This window comes from Camarhynchus parvulus, chromosome Z (genome assembly GCF_901933205.1).
Source record: "Camarhynchus parvulus chromosome Z, STF_HiC, whole genome shotgun sequence".
Lineage (NCBI taxonomy): Eukaryota > Metazoa > Chordata > Aves > Passeriformes > Thraupidae > Camarhynchus > Camarhynchus parvulus.
In genome coordinates this window covers 68,174,933-68,187,187 of record NC_044601.1, presented here as the reverse complement: position 1 = coordinate 68,187,187, position 12,255 = coordinate 68,174,933, and the positions used below count along the sequence as shown (strand labels likewise).

The 12,255-nt window shown below is 53.0% G+C and overlaps 1 protein-coding gene across 1 annotated transcript in view; it reads left to right on the top strand.

The window, feature by feature from the left end:
• Positions 1-4,674: 4,674 nt before the first annotated feature.
• The window catches only part of SKOR2 (SKI family transcriptional corepressor 2), a 33,043-nt gene continuing 25,462 nt past the window's right edge, over positions 4,675-12,255 (top strand). The window contains 2 exon segments of the mRNA XM_030969002.1: positions 4,675-4,760; positions 11,545-12,255. The exon segment at positions 11,545-12,255 is cut by the window's right edge and continues 696 nt beyond it. Of these exon segments, the coding sequence (XP_030824862.1) occupies positions 11,578-12,255 (678 nt within the window). The 5' untranslated portion in view covers positions 4,675-4,760; positions 11,545-11,577.

Below are 12,255 nucleotides of genomic sequence, written 5' to 3'. Positions count from 1 at the left end.
TATGAAAGGAATGTGTCAGAAGGTGGATTGATTTTATGGTGCATGAAATTAAAATTTGGATGGCAAGGGGGAAAGACTGGCAAAAATCTCATGTCCCAGTGAGTCTGGAAATACCGGAACCAAACTGTGAACTTACTCCACAGTTTCTAAATTCTTGGGAATCTTTTGTTTTATGCAGCTTTTCAGAGATGATTTTAGCTATGGTATGTGGTTATTTATTTATTTTCAACTGTATTGAGCAAAAGTGAGAAGAAAGGCTAGGGTGGGTTTGAGTTTTTAACTCAACTACATTTCATAAAACCTCTCTGAGATCCTGGTAGATGAATGCTGTTCCCTAAACACATTCACATCCTTTCCAGGTGCATAAATTGAGGCTTGAAGAAGAGGTCGTATTTTTCCAACTTAGGAATGTCAACTGAGAAATCCCAATCCAAAGGAGATTGATTTTCAGAAATGCTCAGTCTGGACATATGAGCAGCACACCAGATTACTCACAGGGCACTCTTATTTGAGAGCTTATCTTTAACGTGTTGGTCTATAAATGGCTCTCTGCAAGGTCACGCTGCAATTCATTGTGCCAAGGAGTGAAATTCCAGGTTTCTGGATGTGCTCTGGCATGATCACACCGCCATACTTTACCCTATTGATAGGGTTATTTGAGGAGTTATTTCAGAGATTCTGTTGTTGCGACAATCTGGAAGGTTTGGCACAAGTATCTGCTGGGAGAAGGCTGCTCTGACCTGGGGAATCTCACCTGAGAGGCACCAGGGAGCCGCTCGCGATGTCCCTGCCCATCTCAGAGGGGCTAGAGGTAGATGGTCCTCCAGGTCCCTTCCAAACCAAACCATTCTATGGCTCTATGGTATTATTGGTCATGAAATGCAATTTAGGGATCTCTAAACCCTGATTTCAGAAGGAAAAATAATTCCCTTGGTTTTTAAGGGAATATAAGGTAACTATACCAGGTGCCTGTTTAAAAAAAGCAGGCGTATATATATATTTTTTTTTTATTATATAGTTATTATATTATAGTTACCTTATATGCTGAAATAACAAGTCAGCTGTTTGAAGTGGCTTTTTAGGAGGAGATAATTGAGACCTTCCCGTGCCTGCCCCAGTTGCTGTCCTCAATTGACCAGGCACCACTGAAGGTGGAGGACCATTACACCTCAGCAATATTGCAATGACTTGATAAATATCACAACAACACCACTTGCACCTACAACCCTTGTATGACACCTCCTCAGGCAGTAGAAGGGGCTTTGCTCCTTGAAAGACAGCCTTGGTTTTGTAAATTTGCCCTAGATTGCTGGGCCCTGAGTGGCTGTGGGTTTTGGGTTTTTGCCATCCTATTTCAGCGGTGAAGGTGCAGTGCTGGGCTGATCCTGCTGTTTCTTCAGCTCCCAGTTTAACTTCAATGGGAGTCCCAGGTGCACAGAGGAGAAGCTTTAATGGATTAAACAAATAGAGCAAAGTCAAACAGAGCACACATCCATAGTGTGCACGTCTGCAGACACATGTACCTGTGTTTATACACACAGAGGTACAGGGACACAGAAGAGAGAAAAACAACTTAAAAAAAACCCAAACAAACAACTTTTTGGAAGGGTTTACTTCATAAAGCTGAGCTCCGTGCAACAGCACAATTTATATATCTCTCATTTCTGCATCATTTCTGTGCAGTGGTCAAAGAGTATTAGAGGATACATTTCTGTTCTAAATTACATCTGGGTAAATCCAGAGGAATTCCCCTGAGCCACGTTTACCTCTAAGATTTTGCCTGCGTGGGGACACTCAGGAAAATAACCCAAATTAGCTGAAGGTGAGAATTTAAAAGTGGATTAATTAAACTGCGTGAAACCCCTGTGAAGGTTGCTCTTATTCAGAATTCAGGTGGTCTTCATTCAATTTAATTTAATTCACTTTGGAAATTAATTCAGATTAATTGTCCTAACAGTTTTTATGTACCTATTCTAGATTAGCACTGGGGTAATAAAATGAATTGTAGCCCACTGGCTTCAAGATTATTTTTAGATTTATACCAGGAGGCTCTGGAGGAAGATTGTCCCCTGGGTGTCCAGAAGCCAGTGCTTTGCTAGTCAAGACAAAGGAGTGGAAGAGGTTTCTGGAAATAGATAAGCAATATTCTTTTAGCTTTCGGGCCAATTTTTTAAAAGATCTGATGATAAAAATAAGGTGACAAAGGCAACACAGCAACAAGTTAAATTTCTCTGCTTTTGAGCCCTGAGTAGGGTGCTCACAGCCTTGCCTTCCACTGGGGCTTGATCCTGCTCGTATGATATTCCTTCTTGGTGGGAAAAAAAATTCTTTGACATCAAGAGGAACAATATTCAAATCTCTTAATTCCAGACAATCCGATTTTGCAAGCCTGGAGCCAAATGAAAATCAAGACTATGGCAGAGAGGGCCCGCGATGTGGAAAAGGGAAAACTGCTTTAAAGAGATAACTGCTCCCAATCTACTCCCCAAAGGAGACGACTCTTATTAAGGGTTTCTTCTTGAGATGTCTGCCTAAAGGCTTCTTCAGAAGGGATTTAGTCGTTTACAACTCAGATCTGGAGTTTGAAGCCCCCTGAATCTGCCTCCTTCTACTGAGCTGGAGCTGAGCTTGGGCAGGGGGGACAGCAGAGGTGACAAGTGCCTGTGTGAGGCTGGGGACACTGCGAGGAGCCCAGCCAAGGAGCGAGGCAAGAAAAAATAAAGATTTCTGAATCTGTCTGGGATCAGATAAATGTCTGTGGTCAAGCAAACAAAGAAACAAATGAGACCCCGAACAATAAGCAACCCACCCAAACTTACTTCTGAAAGATTTTTTTGTAGTCTTGTGTGTGTTTCTCTGAAGCACCTGGCAGTAGTGAAGGGGGATGGAACCAAACCTCCTCCTGTCGGCTAAATACTTTTGCATATTCAGATTTCAAATGTCAAAGATAGCTAAAAGTAAAGGAGGAAAGGAAAAGAAACTTTCAATAGATCTAGAAAAAATAACTGCAACCTCCAGCCTGTTGGAGCTGCGCTAAAATGGTAACTATGCTCATAACGCAAACACTTCAAAAGCAGCGATCCTAGTGGGATGGAATTTGGGAAAGGTTTGGGGATGTCCAGCCCGGACCGCCTCAGAGCCACCCCAAGCACCGCAATTTGAAGGAAAATGCTTTAATCCTTAATGGGGCAGCAGCTGCAGCGCGAAACCCTAAATCCCTGCACCGCCACCGTCGTGCTCGGGACATGCGGGACGCTGCGGGCTCGCCGCTGCTCGGAAGGAAAGCGAAGGGAAACTCGGGCTCCCCCAGCCCGCTTTGCTGCGGTGTCCCCGCAGCAGCCGCAGCCGCAAGGAGCGGAGAGGCGAGCAGGGTGCCGCGGAGCGCGGTGAGCCCGGCGGGCACGGGGAGTTCCGGCACGGGTATTTTGGGGGGCACCTCCCACGCCCACTCCCGGCGCCTGGCAGCGCCCCGGTGCCCAGGCTCCTCTCCGGCCCCGCGGGGCGGAAAGGCAGGACCCGGCTCTGCAAGACCCCTGGGCTCGCTCATCAAACCAAATTTGCTTCTCGGGCAAATTTGACCTGTTTCTTGGCCCAGATACGTTTCAAACATTTTCTCCGTGTTTGTGGGGGGTTTGGGTTCGGCTGTTTATTTTAATTTTATTTTTGTTTTGTTTTATTTTTGTTAAGACTGGGCGCAGGGACCCCGAAGTCCCCAGTGTGTCCCTCTGCCTGCCCTTAAATCGGTCCGAGGGAAGAGGGAACGGGGGGTCCCGGGTCAAATCAGTACTCCTTCCCTCCTCCCCAGCCCGACACTTTCGTGTCTCCTTCCCCTACGAGGGTGTCCCACAGCAGCGGGGACAACAGATGATCTCCTTTGGGGTCCAGGAGTCCCCTTTTCTGGGGGAGGACGGACAGACGCCACTCTGCCATCCTCAGATACGTTGCGATGTGCACGGCGCGTAACCGCACGAGCTTCGGAACTCCTCGCAGCCAGCTAAAGGCTGTTCTCTTAATGAATTACTAATGAGTTAAAATTGGACAGCCGGCTTAATTAAAGCGTAGAGGCAATGTGTTTACCACATTGTAATTGAACTCATTAGGGCTCCGGCTTTGTGTTTTTAAGCAGCCGCCTTGTTCCGCACGTCGAGTGATCTGCGGGAAGCGTTTTGCCGGGGACGGGGCCTCTGCGGGAGTGCGAGGGCTTGCAGGAGGTGGCAGTGCCCCCCCCTCCACCCCTTAATTTCCCTCAGGGGCTTGTGCGGACACCCTTCCCGCTGTCCCTCAAAGCACTCACAATTTGGGGGGCGCGGGGCTCGCCAGCGTTTCTGTTTTGCAGGGAAGAGGCAAAGGAAATTTTGGGGGAAGAGGGGAAGTTTGGGGTGGGGGGAGCTTGGGGAAGCAGAGTCCGCCCCTGCAACAGGGTCCCTCTCGCCCCCCGCCAGGCGGGGAGAATGTGGGGGGTGCCCCCCTCCCATCCTCCGCAGCCGTCGGGGCGGATCTGCCCCGGGGTAGCGGCGGGGCGGGGGCGGCCGCCGCTCTCCCCTCGGCGAGGGGAGGGGGCCGGGGAAGGGGGCGGCTTCCCCGCACGGCTTGCAAGGCGCTGCCTGGCTGCTAGAAGGCGTCCGAGACCCGACCCACCCGCGGCACAGCCGCCGCGGCAGACGCGGGAGCCAAACTTGAGCGCCGCGGAGCTGCCGCGGAGCGGGAGCGGCCCCGCGCCGGCCGCAGCCCCGGAGAGCCCATGGAGCCCGGGTGTCCAGGTGAGCCTGGGGCTGGAGCGCGGTGGGGCCGGCGGGAGCCTTTTGATTTGGGTGTAACCGTGCCTTCCCGGAGCAGGTAGCGCTGTCGCTCGCTGTCGCGATAGGTCGCAGGGTCGCGCTGGCCGTCGCGATGAGGGGGGTGGCAGGCGGCTGTTCGATGCTGCCTGGTTGGGATCTGGCAGGGAGAGCGCCGAGGGGAGAGAGGAGCCCCCCGCAAGTTTGGGCTGCCGTGGAGGGAAGGGGCGATGGTTTGGGGCCGCGCCGCTCATCCCTTCCCACGCGCGGCTCCTCGTTCCCGCGTCTCTCACGCGTGTGTGTACTTCCACATGTGCATGGTTTTTAATTCTGCTTACAAATCGTAAACTTTGGGCCGGGCGTGGAGGTCGGAAAGGACTGGAGCAGGGCTGGCTGGTCCCCAAACGCAAAGCGGGGACCTGCTGGGGAGGGGAGCGCACGGAGCTCTCGGCGTCCTGCCGGCACCGGGATGCGGTGGGGCGATGCGGGGCTGAGCGCAGCGCTGCGCCTCTGCCCCAGACAGTTAGGCTTTTTCCCTCTGGAACGACCCTCGTTGCCTGGGAAGGGGCTGATTTTGGGGAGAGGTGGGATGAGAGGCGACCACCAGCCTGCGAGAGGCGTCTCCTCCTCTTAAGCGGCGGCTCCGATGTTTAAAAGTCGGAGGGAAAAAAATAGATATTTTAAATTATTATTAATTAGTGTTCTTTTACTGGCTGCGACTCCAAAGCTTTGGGGGTCCGAGAGCTGGAGCCGAAGCGGGGAGCCCTCGGGGAAACCCTTTTCCCCGCCCTCCAAGCCCTCCCCGTGTGTTGCCTGCTTGTTGCGCAGCTCCTGCCCATCGGCTGGCCCGAAACGGGAGCTCATCCCGGTCCGTACAACCCTTTGGAGATATCCATACGGACCTGGCTTTAGGGAAGAGCGCCTGTAGTAAAATGCTGTGCTATACAAATCACTTTTTTTAAATGATAATCCTGAAATCATAGCAAGGGGTGAAGGAACGAGAGGAATGCGGTGGCAAGGGAAGAGGGAAGAAGTTGCTTTTGGGTGTAGAAAGAGGGAAGGTGACAAGCCAGACCCCGAAGTGGGTAATGGGAACTGTCGAAGAGTGCAGAAGCGTAAAAGCCAAACACTCCCAATCCCCATAGGTTGTTTATTCCTCGTAAAATACAACTCTACATAGCAGGAAGTTACTGCAAACATTTATCAATAATGAATGAATCTCCTGTAATAAAATACACTCAAAATTAGCTACAGTCAAGTACGTACATTACGCCAAGGTTTTGCAACTCTTTGTTGAAAATCCGACTTAGATAAATCCTCTTAAACAGCCTTTTAAGAAGGGGGAAAAAAGAAAAAAGAAAATAAAAACCAGGAGCAAACCACTAGCCCAGCATCTCTCCTCCTTTTATGCCGTTTCTGAAACCCAAACCGTAACTACTCCTGAAATATAACGGAAAAGTCTTCGGTGAATTCAGAAGAGTCATTAACATTCAGCTTTAAGTGAATGTTAACAGTAAATAAAGAAATCTCTTGATTGTAATAGTTGCAACAAAGCAATAATAAACCAGTGGGCGGTCATCAGTAATGATAAATGTATCATTATTACTGCGTGCTGGGGAGCAGGGTTTGGAAAGTACTTCAGACTTTTTAGTGGCAAGCTTGGTGGCAATTCGTTTCTTAGCCTGGGAAAAGGGGGGGGGCGGGGAACGCCATATAATTTTATACACAATTTAGGTGAAAATAAATTTAAATCTGTATATTACATTTTTAATTTCAAGATAGTAATTAAAGCTGGTTCATTATATCTCCTCTGAAAGTCTCTGTGCTCATCTTAATTGCCTGTTTGTACAATCTGCTTTCTAAGACACCCAAGGTTACTGGGTTCTGAAAGACGCAAAATTGAATTATTTACTGGCGTGATGGCTCTTCGTCACGTTTCTCTCGGAAGTTTGGGATCGCTGCTCCCCATCACAGCCCGACTGGGGCCCTGCTTCGCCGCCGTGGAAATTTGTTGCTCGTTTAAACGCTTCGGAGCAGGCACGTTTCTCATGCAAATGTTCAGAGCTCTTTAATTTATGCGTTTGGAAAAAAAAATCAATAGCTGAGGTGGTTTTTCTGCGTTTGGTATCTTTCTTTATTCCCCCCCGCCCCCCAGTCCACCACTCCCTGGGGTGTTAATTCACGCACACCCAAACTTGCAGCTCTTTTCCTCCCCATCCTCAGCCAGAACAGAAATAATCCCCGTCGTTGTTTCCAAGAGCTGAACGGAGGTTTAGGGAGCGCCCGTCCCTTCCCGTAGTAGGATAAAATAAAATGATAAATGGCTTTTTTTCCGAGGTGCTGTTTCTATCGGGTGATGATGCTGGGGGGCTGGCGGGCAGCCTCCCCCCGGCGGGGGCACCGCTCCTCCCGGCTCTGCTCTGCACGTACCTTCGGCGGGGACCGTCTCGGGTTTGGGTCGCTCCGAGCACATTAAACTGAGAATTTAAGAGACCTCCGTCAGACAAAAGGTGCCGTTCTCGGTTCCTTCCCTTCAGCCGGCGTGCTGGTTTTCAGCTACCGGTGGGGTAAAAAACTATCTAAAAACGCCCCATCCCTGAACTCTCCTGGTGTCTTTCGAGAGCCAAGAGAAGATCCCGTTGAGTCGTTTCCCCCCTCGTTATTGCGAATATAGAAGCATCTTTCCGAAGCGTCCTTTTGCCACTGAAAAAACTCCACGCAGAGATCTCTACCCTTTTGTTGTGTCTAGCTGGGTTATTCAAGAGCAGAGACAAAAGCCCGATGTGATGTGATCTAAATGAGCTCCGGGGTTTTCCAGATGGGACCACCTCTATTCCAAATGCCCTTTCTGCTTAATATAATAAAGCACGATTAAAAAAAAAATGCTACTTAGAAAAGAGCTTCACTCTAGACCAAGCAACGCAAGCGAAATCTACACAAAAGTATTTAAAAGGAAAAAAAAAAAAGAAAAAAAAAGCAAAACAAACTTCGCTGTGTAAATTTTGTTAGGAGAAGAGGTTTTATAACAATACCTTGCGTGTCTGCTACTTACACGGCTGGAAGTTTCAACGGGATGTGGAGAGGTGGGAGGAGGGAATGGATTCGCGCTGGGGGTGGTTTTCTTTGTGGTTTTTTAAACGCACCAAGGTTATCTTGCTTCTCTGCTACAACATTTAAGCGCTCTGGAAGTAAATAAAGGCCATGAGGGTGGGCTGGGGTGGTTTGAACTTGGCCGCTTTTCCCCGCTGCTCGTTTCCACACGGAGCGATCCGCGGCGGGAGAAGGAGCTGCTGTCGCCTCCGGCTCCGAAGCAGAATCGCGACAGAGAAGGGAGAAGGGAAAAGGAGTCAGGACTCCTGCTTAGCCCTTCCAGGCTTCTGTGAGAAGTTTCTCCACCTTTTCCACTCCTCTGTTGAGAGGTGACTCCAAGCCAAATGGCAACACCAAGCAACGAAATGAACGGGAGAAACTGGAGTCGACATCAGGACAGGACCCCCCAGATCGGCACCTGCCCGTGAGGGGGAGTGTGGACACCCCAACTCCAGCGGGAATTCCCTTCTGCCGCTCGTCCTGGTCAGCGTGGGCTCCATCCGACCCGCGGAGACCCCGGTGGGGTTGGCGGCGGCCGAGCAGCCCCGCCGGGCCTCGCCCGCCCGGGAACACCTGCGGAGCCTCCCGGCCCCTGTGTGGGCCGGCCTTTCTGTGCCAAGCCACCCCTGCCATGCCCCTACTGAGGTCCTGCCACCTCATGAGGTTTCCCAGCAGGCTTAAGTAAGAAAAAGTAGGGAACGGTGAATTCTTGCCCCGCTGCTCCACGGCGCTGGTGTGGGTCAGTGTCTGCCCCAAATTCGGCGGCCCTTGCACCTCCTCCCTTCGGGAACTAAAACATTCCGACCCGTGCGTTTGAGTTTTCCCTTTAAAGGGAAGGGAGGAAGCCACTCAGTTTTTACAACGGAATAAAGGAGGGTCAACAGCACCAAGCAGGTGACAAAAAGAAAAAAAAAAATAGAAAAGGAAAAAAAAAAAGCAGTTTAGTTTTACTTTTCGTTTAGTCACCACAAAATAGAACATAGTCTCTGGCTAGAGACGACCCCGTCCCGAGCCTGAGTTTTCCGCCTCTCCCTTCACTGAAGGTGTTCTGCAAAACCCTCTCATCCCTTTCGCCTCCTGCAACCGCTTCCCGTCCTCTTCCTTCCAACGCCGGGCTCAGAGCCTGGGGCGAAGTTGCTCATCCCCGGTTCTCCCGGGAGTGGTCGGGGAGAAGCCGCCGAGTGACCACGGCAGAGGGGAGCGCCCTGCCCGGCGGCCGCGGGGATGCAGGCACCGAGCATCCGCAGGACCGAGCGGCTTCTCCCCAAAACCCCCCGTCCCTCCTGGAGCCGACCTGGGAGCGGAGACAGGAGGGGAGATTTTCTCCGAGGCGCGGTAATAGATCATACAATGTGTGACACGGGTTTAACCAATAAAACAATTTGAATCAATTAGCTGGCGGAGGAGAGTTTTGAAGTGTAAAATTCATGTCAGTCTGGCTAGGAAGCATTGATTAAAATGTCACCAATGTGAGGCTCACAGCCATTGCTCACACGAAAGCAGCAGGCTCCGTGCAGAAGACGATCGGGAAAAAGTGGGAGGGAGGGCAAAGGGGGAAGTCTGCCTGTGACAGTTGCGACACGGGGAAGAGCAAGGTTTAATAGGAAGTGACAGAAGTAATAAGGAGAGATGCGATTTTATTATTATTATTATTATTATTATTATTATTATTACTACTACTACTACTACTACTACTACTACTACTACTACTACTACTACTATTAGCGAGGACCCGGATAGAGGAGAGAAGGTGTGAGCTTTAGTGTGGATGTCCTAGGAAAGGTCGGCGTAGAGATTTCCGTCTGGATCTGTGATGCCCGAGAAAAAAAAAAACCGAGATAAACCAAAAAGAAATCGCCAAATTTTCATAGTCAAATGTGCAGAAATATTAAGTACTGGTCATGTGCATGGAGAGAAAAAGAGAGATACAGATATTTTTGCAAAAGGAAAATAAATCAGAAGGGTATTAGGAAACACTTGACGGTCCAGTTGTCTCCCCATTTTGGCTAGGAATGAGTTTTTAATTTTCCCGGGATTTAGCCGTTTTTCTGCAGTTTTCCTCCCTGGAAAGCAGCGGCGCTGAGCGGTACTGGCCTTCTGCCTTGGGGTAGGGCAGTCGTGGCGGGGTCCCCTAGTCCTCTCCCAGCACTGCGCAGAGTGGCAGTTGGGACACACAACCTTTTGGAGGTGATTCGTGTAAAAAAAAATCTACATTTTCAGTTCACTGTATTCACTAGGGAAAAAAAATAGTGAAAAAAAAAGCAGAACCCGCCACCGTTCTGCAGCCTATTTGCTGGGGTTTTTTTGTTTGTTTGTTTTCTTTTTTCCTTAGCTGGGGACATAAAACAATCGGGGGGAAGGGGGAAAAGTTTAAAAATCCCCAGCAGACCATATTTGCGCCGTATCGGTCTTTGTGGGAGCGAGAATCTGGGGTCGGGTGCTTGTGAAAGTGGTCCTGGTGGATGACTCCGGTGTATTTGGGGATGGCAGGGAGGATGCAGAAGGTGTTCGTGCTCGTGTGGACACGGCTGTGGCGAGAAACCAACTTTCCCTCTCTTTCTCCTCCCCTACCCCGTAATTTCTCCCGACCCCTTAAAAAACACCGTTTCCGAAAAGACGCGGGGTACATTAGGAGAATATCCCGTTTCTCGGAAGCGATTTGTCTCAGACCGTGAAGGGGCGGAGGGAAGAGAGGAAGGCGAAAAAACGCTGAATAAAATAAATCCAAAGCTCATTCCACCTTCCACCGTGCCGGCCTCTCTCCGGGACACCGTGCGCGGGGGGGAGCGGGGCAGAGCTCGGGGGGCGGCGGCGGGAGGCCGGGCCCCGACGGGGCGCCCGCATCCCCTCCCGGAGCGGGGCGGGAGGGAGGGAAGGAGGGACGGAGGACGAGAGGGACGGGGGAGCCGCCCCCAGCCCCGCTCGCCTCCCACCGTCCGGGGGGGCGTGCGGCGGCTCCGGGCCCGTCCGCCCCCCCGGGCCGCTGACGTCAGAGCGCCCGCGGGGCCGCACCGGGGGCGGGGGGCTCGGTCCGGCTCCGCCGGGCGCGGGATGCGCTTCTCTCCCTGCCGGCGGCTGCGGGAGGAGGAGGAGGAGGAGGAGGAGGAGGAGGAGGAGGAGGAAGGTCCGGCGGCGGCACGGTGGGAGAGCGGCCGCGGAGGTAACGGGCGCCGGGCGGGGAGGATGCCCGGGCAGCCGCGGGGAGCAGCGAAACTTTGGGGGGTTTTTGTTCTTCTTCCGAGCTTTCCCCGAGGCGGGGCCCCTCCTCGGTCGCCGTGTGCCCGCGGAGGCTCCGCGCGGAGCCCTCACGGGTGGCGGCGGGTTTCCAGGGCGAGGAGACGGACACGGGGTCCGTCTGCTGCGTGTTTGGGGTGGGTTCGGAGATTCTTCCAAACGGGGACGGCTCGCTCGTGTGCCGCTATCTCCACACCTGCGGTGGGATGCGCACGTCGGAGACCCGGGATGCGCGGGGGCGGACAGCTCCGGGGACACCCCCGGCGAGGACAGAGGAGGTTTGGGGGACTCGGGGTCGCTGAGCAAACCTCGCCACGGGCAGCGCCTCCGCATGCCGGCAGACCAGAGGAGCGGGGGGAGGACGGGGTGCGTGCGGCGGGGACCCCCCACCCCTGCGAGCGCTCGGCTGACGGCGCTGTGTCTCTGTGCCCTTCCCCTCCCGCAGCTAGAGCAGAGCAGCCCCCCCGGCGCTGAGACGATGGCGACCAGCCCGCTGCCCGGCCCCACCGATATCTTGCTGCCGTCGCCGTCCAGCGCGTACCCGCCGGACCCCATGAGCCAGCCGAGGGCCGGCCACGCCGCCATGAAACCCAACCAGGTGGGGCAGGTGATCCTCTACGGCATCCCGATCGTCTCGCTGGTCATCGACGGGCAGGAGCGGCTGTGCCTGGCGCAGATCTCCAACACCCTCCTCAAAAACTTCAGCTACAACGAGATCCACAACCGGCGCGTGGCCCTGGGCATCACCTGCGTGCAGTGCACGCCGGTGCAGCTGGAGATCCTGCGGCGGGCCGGGGCCATGCCCATCTCCTCCCGCCGCTGCGGCATGATCACCAAGAGGGAGGCAGAGCGGCTCTGCAAGTCCTTCCTGGGAGAGAACCGGCCCCCCAAACTGCCGGATAACTTCGCCTTCGACGTATCCCACGAGTGCGCCTGGGGATGCCGCGGGAGCTTCATCCCGGCCCGCTACAACAGCTCCCGGGCCAAGTGCATCAAGTGCAGCTACTGCAGCATGTACTTCTCGCCCAACAAGTTCATCTTCCACTCCCACCGCACCCCCGACGCCAAGTACACCCAGCCCGACGCCGCCAACTTCAACTCCTGGCGCCGCCACCTGAAGCTGACCGACAAGAGCCCCCAGGATGAGCTGGTCTTC